Here is a 12,838-nt window from a genome sequence, read left to right as displayed (position 1 = left end):
AGCCTCAGTTTACCTTTCAATGACCTGAACCCCTGGACTGCATTCCACAGTGTAGGATGTTCTACAGATCACCTCTTCTTACCAGAGCACATTTATGTGTATGACCTCAGGGTCAGGCACTGCTGTAGATGTTCTCTAAATGAGGCTTCACAACTGCGTGAAGTAGGTATCATCATCCTGATGAGGGCTGATAATCTGCCCAAGGTCATGGCTGTACAGACCTCGGTCTCATTACAGTCTATGTAATGGCTTAATAGTGGTCTCTTCTCTTTAGCAGGCTGGAGGCTCCATTATGGCCAGACTGTGGCTCCCAACTATACCCTCAGTACATAACACAGTGCCTTAAAGAGTAGGTCATTTATACACGGCTGAAAAAAATTTTTTTTTGATCAAACTAAATCGTGAAGTAACTCTAAGTCAAAAGTGGCCTAGGGGCCAGATCTAACCTAGCACCTGTTTTTGTAAATGAAGTTTTATTGGAACATAGCCATGGCCATTTGTATACTAACTGTCTATGCCCACTTCCAGGTTACAACTAAACAACCAAGTTGTTGCAGCAGAGAACATATGGCCAGCAATGCCTAAAATCTTTGCTATCAATCCCTTTACAGAGAGAGTTTGCTGATCCCTGTGCCTGTATGAAGAGTAGTAGGATATTTAAAAGGGGGGCAACAAGCAATCCCATTTGAGAATGAATGGGGCAACCTACACAAGGCTGTAGAGGTGTGACTGTTACTTCTGCTTCTTAGACATTCTCCACCAGTGGGCATTCAATTCTCCACCAGAGAATGTAATTCTCTGCCCACTGGCCTTTCGTACAGGCTCATGACCATAACATGAAGAGCTGGTGTTATTCCAAGTTCTGAGCAAAGGCTGCTTGACTGGGAAAGAGCCCACCTGATTAATCAGATTCTTGAATTCAAGCACCCAAAGACCCACTCCAAGGGTATGGAAGAGCCACTCCATCCTGGTTCAAAGACATCTAGGCTCCTTGAGTTTACTGGTCCTGTCAGTTGGCCGAATGTGGCATTTTGATTTAAGGGTTGGCATTTGAGTAAAACGTATGTTGACATGAATATTTCCAAAGAAGCACAAAAAGCAGAGTCTTGTCAACAATTAAGGAAATGAACAGGATATTTAAATTATAGAGTCATACAGTGACAAAAACCCAGTACTGTCACTGAACAGGTCCACTGCTCGCCTCTCTCCCCTACCCAGTGGTTGTAACTGACCGGGTATGTACATTGTTTTAGTGTCCTTCTGATGCTCAATCAGACCTAATTCACAGAGGAGAAAGTGAGGCTCACAAGAATGAAGTGATTTTGACAAAAATCCGGAAGTTAATCAATGATGGAAATAGGAACTGGCCCAGCAGAGCTGGCAAGAGAATGTATTTTAGGATCTAATAAAACTGGGATCAAATTACCGTTCCACTCCATGAGCTGGGACAAATCAGCCGAGGCCTCTGAACCTCAGTTGACCCATCTGTAGCACAAGATTAAGAATTTTGCCTCACTGCGCTGTTGGGTAGGATTCATTAAGATTATACGTGCAGAACATCTGGGCAGGGTTAGGCCCACACCCAGGCATTACCAGATGAGAGGATCTTCTTTGTTTCCCACACTCTCTGATTTCTTGCCCATGACCCCTTCCCCTGATCTCAAAGGAACTGGCTACCCCAATCACTTTGTGACCATTTTCTTCCTCATGTGGTTTTATTTTGCGTGACTCAACTCACTCCAGCAACATACATTCTATTTCAACACCCAGGTAGTGACGGAAGCAGCACTCGGGGATCCGCAATCATATCCCGTCACCTCCATACTCACATCAACAAGTAACAACAGCAATGGGAATGGTGATGGGGAAGGGGGCAGTGACAGCAGCTGAGGTTGACAGGTTGACACTGACCGTGTGCTAGGCACAGCAGGTACCAGAAGTCACTGACTCCTCGGGACAAACCAGTAAGGTTGGCATTATTATTACCTCATCATACAGCTGAGAAACCAGAGCCACAAAAAGCTCACGTGACTTGTGCAGGCTGTGCCTAGTCCAAATAATCCTGGTATTAATCCCGGAGCCTTGCTCTCGGCCATGCCACCATGGTGCCTCTCCCGTGCCAAGGTGACATTGGTATGGCACGATGGGAAAATCACACAAGTAGCCCCAGGTACTTCAGTGAGCACCTTTGCAGTAGATGACAGGAGACATAATTTAAACTTTTCTCTTTGCCTTCCACATCCCATTGAAACAACCAGGAAAAGGGCATTTCCTTGGGCTCCCATGATCCTGTGCAAATGATCAAATACAGAGAAGGCTGGGCCAAATGACACCTAGCCTCAAATTCAAATCCAATGTAAAGGGAATCACTTTTGAAGTCCTTTTCTGTCTTAACATTATTGGTAACAACACTGTGAGTGATAAGATAGAAGCCACACAGCATCCCATTTCCTGGCCCTGGCTAAGAAAAGAAATGGAAATAGCTCCCATCTACGGTGGTAGTTCTGACACGTTGAAGTCCAGGAAACTGTGGAAATGGCTTAAGTGCGCCTGTTTCTCGAAGATTTTGAGATCAAAAGTGTTCAGATAAGCATCTGCCCTTCCTGGATCCATAACAGATGTGAGCCAATTAGCCAAGACCAGGGTACTGAATATTTATAGCACACTTCAGGAAAGTTCCATGTAATTAAATGCCAGAGACATAAACTTCAAACAGGAAATTTTGTCGCATGTTAAGATGTTCAAAACTATCAGTGGGCTGCTAGATGATATAGCATCGGGTTTCCTATTGAAACCTATTCTTTAAGGTAAACATTAAACCGGAACTCTAATTAATTCAGTTGAAACACATTCGGATTACATGGCGATTTGGGTGAGATCAAAAGTGAAGCCTGTCTCTGAGAAGTCTATCAAATGGTAAGTAATGACATGAGTAGACACTTACATCATCCCAACATGAACAAGCCACTAACTCTATTAGCAGAGTGATGGTAATAGCTACCATTTAGTTAAGGCAGGGTTGGCAAACTTTTTCTATAAAGGGCCAGAGAGTAAGTGTTTAAGGCTTTGTGGGCCTTAACACTCTGTGTTACAGCCGCTGAACTCTGCTGTCACGGTGCAGAAGCTGTCGCAGACAATATGTACACAAATGAGTGTGGCTGTGTTCCAGTAAAACTTTATTTACAAAAATGGGCAGCAGGGAAGATTTGGCTCACAGATTGCACTTGCTGGTCGATGATTTAGAGGACAGTGGACAGGTGCCAGCCACCCTTTCTTCTTAGTTATTTCCTTATCGGAATGCATGTAGCATTAACACCTGGGCCTTATCCCCATCTTCCAAGGTGGAACCCCAGCGACAAAGAAATGCGACGATTTGTTCCAGGATCACACAGCTCCCAATGGGGCAAGCCAGAATTCAAACCCAAGACAGACTACATTCTGAAGCACAGTTTCAGAATCCAGTGTTCCTAAAGTCACATTATATGTGAAAAATAACAAACGCCATTTCTTTAAAAATATTCTATAACACAGACTTTTCAGAAAACTCATTCCAATGTTCTAATTGCTTATTCATATGAACACAGGAGATTACTCTGCAGGTGAAGAATATTAGTCTTTTTAATCTTCACCACCAAGAATGGGATGCCCCCCCCCCCCCACAAAAAGTTTCCTCATGACATTAAAATTGCCCTAAAGGCAGGGAAAATCTCGTTCATCATTTTATCCTCAACACCTTCACTAGCACTTTGCAGGCCCTCCAAGGATGACAGGACGCATAAACTCTATGATTAAAGAAGCTTAAAGTTCACATACACAAAACAGGCAAGAACCCCTCAAACCACATCAAATCATCTCTGCCCCATCTTCTTGCTGCTGGACTGTAATGACACATCATACTATTTCTGTCTAGTTGCTGAATTTCCCCCCAAAGGTCCCTTGTCCTGGGATTTGTCCTTTTCTTCCAAAGTTCATGCAAGACTCTTTTTAGGAACTTGAGCCATTTAGCCACAGACAGAAAGTTTATGCCAAGATCTTGACCCAAGGGATAATCACAATGGTGCAAGAATGATGATGGCAGAGTATGGTCCCGTTAAGCATATCTTTGCGTGTCCTTTCTACAGTCTGTACAACAAACCTAAATCAAGGCTGAAAGAGGCAGGTGGTGACCCTGGCAGAGAACAGAGGGGAAGATGGTCTGGGAGTAAAGGGGGCCAATCTCAAGTCACAAAGACCTTGATTCAAGCCACTCAGGCAACGCCTGCTTTGCTTACCTTTCTATATAAAGGGGGACAGAATAACTGTATCTCAGAGGCTTTCTGGAGCATTCACTGGTGCCTGTCTGGATAATTAGACCCTGGCCTGGTGCAGAGACAGCCTGCACTAGCACAGTAGCAGTGGGGAGCCTTTGTTTTTAAATCTGAGACCTGATTCCCCATCCCCTTTGTTTCGGATTTCCTTTTTCCAAATTCGAAAAGGAGTCGTTGGCTCTCAAAGTCATCTCTTAATGATAGAATCCCAAGGTGGCCACAGTTCTTTCTTTGGCCTACAATCAATTTGCAGAGAGAACAAACAGTCTGTCAGGGGTACTTATGGTGAAGCGTTTTTTAAAAGGTGCTGTCACTCCCCTCTTTGCTTGTTGTAAGGCCACTTGGTACCTGATGTGTCCCACAGGAAAGTGCTGTCGGAATCTCTTACTTTCTAAAGCTAATGACTGTCTTCTTTGATTGTGAAATTTAACACACACGCAGAAGGGTGCACAAAACATAAATATACTGTTGACAAATCATCCTAAAGTGAAACCTGGGGTGACCAGAACAGGGGCAGCCCTTTGCACCCTCCCTGGGCTGGTGCCTCATCACTTTCCCATCCTGCCCCAACAAGTAACCAGCATCCTCTTTTTACAAGTCATTGTTACTTTGTTTTTCTTTTAGTATTACCACCTACAGACGCACCCCTAAACAATATAGGCTAAGTTTTCTCCGGATTTGAACTTGACATGGAGGAATACTTTACACATTCTTCAGATTCTTGCTTTACGTTGTGGTTCTCGTATGTGCCCAGGTTGTTGAGAGGTATAGGATCCCACCCCTTTCCATCAGGGTGGAATGTTCTATTGTAAAACTGTACTGTGTTTATCTAGCTTGCTGACGACAGGCATGTGAGGCATTTCTAGGTTTGGGCAGTCAGAAAAAACAATGTCACCGATGTTCTTGTACACATCTCATGGTACACTTTCATCTGCATTCTCTAGGGCACATACACATACAGGAGCTGGTATACCGTCAGGATTTTTAATATTTGGCTATCTGGTGCATAGTGCCAGATTATTTTTGGGTTTTGTGAATGTATTACCTTTGAGAAATCAATATGCGATATACACGGGTCATTCTTTAATTTACAGTCATGTGAGCAAATCTACGGGGACAGTGTGGTGAATTTTTATATTATACCTTATGTAATCATCCTCCAGATCAAGATACATAATACTTTTATCACCTGAGAAAATTCCCTCATGTCTCCTCTCATTTACTATACCCCTCCATCTCACTATTTTGGCTTTTACCATCCAAGATTAGGTTTTTTTCTGTTCTTGAACTTGAGAGAAATGGAACTAAGCTGTATGTGCTCTTCTGTTTTCAAGTAAGTCAAGCAGCTCCTTACTTTTAATTGCTGCATAATACTCCACTGTCTGGCCATACTACAACTTGCATATTCAGGCTTCCATTGGTGGACATTTGGGTTGTTTCCACTTTGTGGCTAATATACACAAAGTTCCCATGGGCAAGTCTTTCTGTGGACATTTCTCTTGGGTGTATACCCACATGGGGGCTTGCCAGCTCAGAGGATAAGGTGTATGTACAGCTCTGGCAGAAACGGCCAAATGGCAAAAAAAAAGAAAAAGAAAAAAAGAAAAAAAAAGGTGGGGGGAGCGGGCGCCTGGGTGGCTCAGTTGGTTAAGCATCCGACTTCAGCTCAGGTCGTGATCTTGCAATCCATGAGTTTGAACCCCGTGTTGGGGTCTGTGCTGACAGCTCAAAGCTTGGAGCCTGCTTCCGATTCTGTGTCTCCCTCTCTCTCTGCCCCTCCCCTGCTCACATTCTGTCTCCCTCTCTGTCAAAAACAAATAAACATTAAAAAAAGAAAAACGAACAGAAGAAATGGCCACATGGCTTTCAGAGAGGCTGAACCATTGGCATCTCCACAGCAGCTGTCCTCAAGTGGCAAGGGTGCCGTGCCCCGGGCTGTTTTCTTCTAAAACAGTGTATGTTTAACATATCACATACATGTCACATATGATGTGTATAACATACCAGCAGGTGTACAAAACAAAGCCCCCCCCTCCCATCCTTTAGAGGAAATTCAGATTGCTCAAGGCCCGGAGTCCCTTTCCAGTTCTTCTTGATGGGCAGAAACCTCAATCCTAGCAGGTGGAATATGGAAAAAAAAAAAAACAGATGCAAATGTACCTGCTCCTACCATCACATGGAAACACTTGGCCAGGCAGTCACTTATGTTTGCAAATTTCCTTTATCCCTCCCTTTGTGCCGAACGCCTGGGTGACTCCAGTGATCCGACTTTGTCCATACATTTGGACAGCTGATGAGTATTCCAGGGCAGGGGAGAAAATGGGTGTCAAACATTCCAGAAATGAACCCAGTAGAAAACTAGTCAATCGGGGAAGCTATTTTGCAAAGAAAGTTTTGATCTTGTCATAGCCCCAACTTCCATCACTGAAAAACTTGGAAGAGCCTTGTTTGTTTACTTTAATTGAAGGGTGTTCTCAGGTGATCATTCATTTGTACTTTCACAGAGAGCTTTCTCGGAAGAGGCTGGTGACAGAGGACAGGGGGAGGAGCCTTCTGGCTCTGCGTGGTGTCTGAGTCGATTTCTAACTGTCCTCCTCACAGTTCCTCTGAAGGAGAAAGATACCGTCCTGCTCACTAAGGTAGTACATTCAACAGAAGATGGAAAGGACAGTGAGGAGGGTAACAGGAAAAGAGGGACATAGAGTCAAAGCTCAACAACCAAGCAATCACTACGAGCACGTTTCCTTGCAAAAACAAAAAAAATGGGGACAAGAGAGACAAGAGAGAGTGGTTAGTGTTGCGATGCCTTTTGACAGTATTCTAGAATATGTACATAAACAGGCTGCTGGATTTTGTGTGGATGTTATAAAAAAGGAACAGAGGAGTAGGTGATCCAAAAAAATGAAACAAAAAAATACTTTTTAATTGACACAGGATATAATATACATTTCTGAGCACTGGTCAATTGGGTAAAACTAGTTGTAAGAGAAGGGTACATTTCTATACCTACACACATGCGAGTTTCTTTTTTCTCTTTTTTCTTAAATGGGTTAAAAAAAACAGAACTAGATTAAGTTTTTCAGAACCAATATTTCTATCAGGTGTGGCTACTATTAAGGGCTGGTTCCTGAATACAGAAAGCAGCGTACGTGACTGAGTCCATGCTGTGAACAGGATTCACAATATCTCCCTAAATCTTTCCCCCCCAGTGGATATTGGTGGTGGTGTGTGAATAAAACACCTGACCATAGATATGTTTTACTGCATCCATGTACTGGTCTTTGGATAGATGGGGCCAGACTCAATGGCGAATCACAGCTCTCTATTTCTATTTCTGCATGGCTCTCAAGTTTATATAAAAATCACAATTTACCTAGAAAAATGAACACATAAGAAACAACACTTTATGTTGCCATGAGGTTTCTAGATCTCTCTCCCCATCAACGAAGAAGCAATGTTGCTGAGCTCAGAGCTCCAACATGCTACATGCACTCACCACTAGAGACCTTCGTCTACAGGGATGCTGCTTAAAACCCTGAAACATTCCCCTCTCCACCTGGACAGTCTCTATGTACTCTTTAGGTCTGAGTGGTCATTCTGTCTGAGATGTCTCCTCTGTACCCCCAAATACATTAAACCTGCTGCTCCCCACTTTCTAATGCAATGACAATGCTTAATCGTATGTTTCCCCCAAGACTTTATAAATGCAAGGAGGGCAAGTCTGTGCTGTGCTCTCTCTGCCTAGCTTAGTAGTATGCTTAGATTAGGCACTTAAGGGGTGGCTCAGTTGGTTAAGTGTCTGACGTGGGCTCAGGCCACGATCTCACGGTTTGTGAGTTTGAGCCCTGCATCGGGCTCTCTGTTGTCAGCACAGAGCCCGCTTTGGATTTTCCATCCCCTTCTCTCTCTGTCCCTCCCCAGTTTGTTCTCACTTACTCTTTCTCTTTCTCTCAAAATAAATAAATAAACTAAAAAAAAACAAAAACAGAAACATCAGGCACTTAATAACTAGGCACAAAAGGAATAAACACTGCTTCTAAGAACCTCTGAGCATTTTATTTAAAAAAAAATTTTTTTAACGTTTATTTATTTTTGAGACAGAGAGAGACAAAGCATGAATGGGGGAGGGTCAGAGAGAGGGAGACACAGAATCTGAAACAGGCTCCAGGCTCTGAGCTGTCAGCACAGAGCCCAACGCGGGGCTCGAACTCACGGACCGCGAGATCATGACCTGGGCCGAAGTCGGCTGCTTAACCGACTGAGCCACCCAGGCGCCCCAAAGAACCTCTGAGCATTTTAAAAGTGAGAGCACCAATAAAAAAAAATTCTTGGGAAATGGGACTAGGAGAATGTCTTTGGAAGGAAGATGAGAACCTCTGTGCCAGCCAAGGGAGGGCAGGCCTAAGGTCTTCCTTCCAGAGACAAACTGCCAGCAGGAGCCTTGTTATCCGGCAGCCTCCAGCTGCCGCACCTTCAGGATTGACCACGGTGTGCTCACGGAGGCTGGCCTTGCTGGCACACTCTAGCCGGTGACTGCCCACGACAGGGGAACCCAGGCTGGGCCACTCCTGCCCAACGCAGGACATCTCTCCCAGGCAGTCTTGGCTCTGAGGTGCTCCGATGGCCTGGCCAACACTTCTTCTTGTCTTTGTTCTTGTTCTTCTTCTTTTTAAGTTAATTAATTAATTAAATATAATTTATTGTCAAAGTGACTTCCATACAACACCCAGTGCTCATCCCAACAAGTGTCCTCCTCCATGCCCATCACCCATTTTCCCCTGTCCCCAACCTCCCATCAACCCTCAGTTTGTTCTCTGTATTTAAGAGTCTCTTATGGTTTGCCTCCCTCTCTCTCTGTTTGTAACCCTTTTTCCCCCTTCCCCTCCCCCATGGTCTTCTGTTGAGTGTCTCAGGAGCCACGTATGAGTGAAAACATATGTTATCTGTCTTAGAGGGGAAAGTGGGCGATGGGCATCGAGGAGGGCACTTGTTGAGATAAGCACTGGGTGTTGCACAGAAACCAATTTGACAATAAATTATATTAAAAAAATATGGTATCTGTCTTTCTCTGACTGACTTATTTCACTTAGCATAATACCCTCCAGTTTCATCCACGTTGCTACAAAAGGCCAGATTTCATTCTTTCTCATGGCCAAGTAGTATTCCATTGTATATATAAACCACATCTTCTTTATCCATTCATCAGTTGATGGACATTTAGGCTCTTTCCATAATGTGGCTATTGTTGAAAGTGCTGCTATAAACATTGGGGTACATGTGCTCCTATGAATCAGTACTCCTGTATCCTTTGGATAAATTCCTAGTAGTGTTATTGCTGGGTCATAGGGTTATTGCTATAAGTTCCTAGTAGTGTTATTGCTGGGTCATAGTTCTAGTTTTAATTTTTTGAGGAAACTCCACACTGGCCAAGACTTCTTGAGAGCTGCCTTCAGCCAGTCCTCCTAGATTCCCTCCTCATTCAGAGATGTCAGACCTGTACTGTCATCCCAACGCTCTCCCCATCCAGCCCTGCTCCTCTTTATCCCTCTCCTGCCAAAAAATTCACCTGCACTTAAAACCCCACCTTGCTGTCTGCCTCACAGAGAACCCCGATGACCAAATGCCAAGTAGGACTGGCCAGTATGACCAGATTTCTCACTGGCATTTCAACTGGAAGAACAAATAAGATTCTTCCTATTAAAAAAACAAAAAAACAACAAAAAAAAAAAACCCTTTCATTTAATGAGGAATTAATATTCTAAGATATGACTCCCAGAGCTGAAGAAATAAAACCAATTCTGAACTGTAACAGAAATCCATATTGATCTTTTCCTTTTTACACATTTCTATTGTCATTTCCAAGCCAGAGATTCTGTGAAGGGCACAATTATTTATGTCCCATCAAATTAACAGATCATTCAAATCCCTCACAGGACCTTCAACTGAAAATGCTTCCAGTTCCACCAAAAGTTGTTCTAGCGATTGCAAATGTTCATTCTCTTCTGGAAGAATGACAAAAGAGATGTGTGTTTTCACAATCCCCTTGTCATGGGGAAAACCCGTGACAGCCTGAGAACGGAGGGTGCAGTCACATTTCCAAGATGTTCTCTGACTCCTCTCTCTTCCCAGTCAGAGCAAAACCCAAGGAGCCTTAGTTTCTTCTCCTCTTCTTCAGGTTTCATATTTTGATATTTTCACTTATTTGTACATCTGCTTGATCCACTGAGTAGGCGGACATTTACTGAACGTCTCTTACTCAACACACACGCAGGGGTTCTTGCCCTCATGACGCGGACACTTCAGTAGGTAATACACGAGTGAATAAAAGACAAGGTTATTTTTGATACCTTCAAATGGTTCCAAGAAAGGAGCCTAGGATGATGTGGTGGGGAGTGGGTGGGCCATGGGATAGGATAATTAAAAAAGAACTTTCATTGCACACAGTGGGCATGCCACACTTCTGCTGTACAAATAAGTAAACTTCCTCATGCAGGGAATTATTCCTGGCAGATCTCCTCTGACTTCTCCATTAGAAAGTGTGTTGAAACCACAACTCAGGCATCTTTGTCTCCCTCCCAGTGCCAGGTAAACATATAAGAGCAAACACGTAATAGCCTCTTGGAGGGTAATTGTGGATAATGAGGAAGTATATAACACGATTATGCCAGCACAGAGCTCATGAACCAAATGATGACTAGGCAGTGAGTTTACTGAGATTTGGGGATCTGAGAGCTAACAGAAGCCTCCGCTTATCTTTAACATATGGAATCTCCTTCAATTATCATTGTGGAAATAAGAACATGATCTGCCTTAGCTGGTGGAATGCTTCCTCTCTAACTGAAGAGTAGGTACCTGTTTCGAAGATTCTAGAACTCTTCATGGTGTTTTTGTTTTCAAACATGAATAAGTCAGGGGAAGGAAGGAAACGATCTAGTCATCATTTACTACATTTCAGGCCCCAAAACTCAATCTACACCACGAACTGGAATTTCTGGAAGGGTTTGGTCAACTGAACGTCCAAAGGGATCTTCTGGGAAAGGAGCTCAGAATGCACAACATGTTGCCCAAATACCAGCTTTCTTTGCACTTTTGAGGCTGTCCAGAGAACAATGCACATATCCCTACTGTCCAAAACCACCACCGTTGTGACCAACATCAAAACACAAACAAATGCGCAGGCAGGAACAGTTTTGGCAAAGTTGCTCTGTTCTCTAAACTGTCACATAGCCTACTTCCCAGCTCCATGTGAGGGGTTTGCTTTGGGGCAAACTGAAATTTTGAAGAAGCCGTGGAAATTTCTCACAATGAAAACCTCTACGGGGGTGTTTTCAGCCACCCTATTTTCCTACTTTTCATACATTTATTATTGTTCACTGCTGCACAATTGAATGGTTATAAGAGAAGGACAATTAATCCAGAATCCTGCTGGCTTCAACTGTACCCTGACAAGTCGTTTTAGTTTCCCTGAGAGAAATGGGGGAAGATGTCTGTTAAGGTCTGCAGAGTTGGCTAATGTTGAAAGACAATCCTCCCAGAAAGGTGTGACGATGTTTTATCACAGCTGTGGAGATGAAGGGTAGATTTATTATGGTTACTAATGCTATTTCTGTCAATGTCTTTGGAATTCTAATTAGATTATTAAAACTTTGCAAATCATGACATTACCTCTAGACTCCATACCTCCCTGTGACAAGGGTACTTTTGAAATTAGAGGATCCTGATGTCATAGCTAATGATGCATTGCCGATAATAAAGTTGCGGGGAAATTCTTCCAATAAAAACCAGTTGGGAAAGACAGAACCCATTTATCTTACTTTCTCTCCCAGTTTTATGCCTGAGGATAAGACGTCTCCTACACAGAACACGGCCTAGCTTTTTCCATGCTAGTGGCTCATGATGCTTGCTCACATGCAGCAAAGTTTAATGACTTGTCACAGCTACTTAAATTTTTTCCCTAAATCTGAGCAGCAAATCAAGAAATTTATTAATGCAAATACACTTGAAAGAAGAGTATTTTTAAGACAGACATGAGACAGTGGCAGGTTCAACGCATACAAACAGTACATCTTAGGGCATTTTGATTTATAACGCATGCATTCAAAGTGGTACCTGAAGAGAAACAAATGGCTTACTGTTAACCCAGATCCATTTTCAGGTAATAAATGGGCATCCTCTTTACCCATCAAATAATGGCTCTAACGCCCTTCAACATCAGTGGATGAGGAATCGGTGTCACCCTGTGTCCTCTGCAAGATAACCCCATTCCTTTAGGTGGAGACCTTAGCTCTTCACATACCAGCAAAAATAAGCGTACATGGCTTACTTACCATGATGTACGACGCCCTTCAACCCATGGATAATAGGATCCAGTGCGGAATTGTCCCTTGGACTGACCTACATGTAAAGGAAACATGATTGGTTAAATCTATTCTGGCATCAGACACAACAGCCTCAGTTTAATCTTCTGAAGAGAAGGGGGTGGGGGAAATAGATGTTATCTAGCAACCTGCTTAGGTCTTACATATACGATG

At 43.3% G+C, this 12,838-nt stretch overlaps 1 protein-coding gene across 4 annotated transcripts in view; it reads right to left on the bottom strand.

Moving 5' to 3' along the window:
* PTPRG (protein tyrosine phosphatase receptor type G) overlaps window positions 1-12,838 on the bottom strand; it is a 712,847-nt gene that overhangs the window by 156,432 nt on the left and 543,577 nt on the right. For all 4 annotated transcript variants that reach the window (XM_078442875.2, XM_078442876.2, XM_060631468.3 and 1 more), the window contains one exon: window positions 12,635-12,701. In XM_078442875.2, coding sequence (XP_078299001.1) covers window positions 12,635-12,701 — 67 coding nt within the window. The remainder of the gene's footprint in view (window positions 1-12,634; window positions 12,702-12,838) is intronic.

Source organism: Panthera onca, chromosome A2 (assembly GCF_046562875.1).
Source record: "Panthera onca isolate mPanOnc1 chromosome A2, mPanOnc1 haplotype 2, whole genome shotgun sequence".
NCBI classification, from domain to species: domain Eukaryota; kingdom Metazoa; phylum Chordata; class Mammalia; order Carnivora; family Felidae; genus Panthera; species Panthera onca.
The sequence above is the reverse complement of the archived record's forward strand: the minus strand, read 5'-3'. Positions and strand labels throughout refer to the sequence as shown.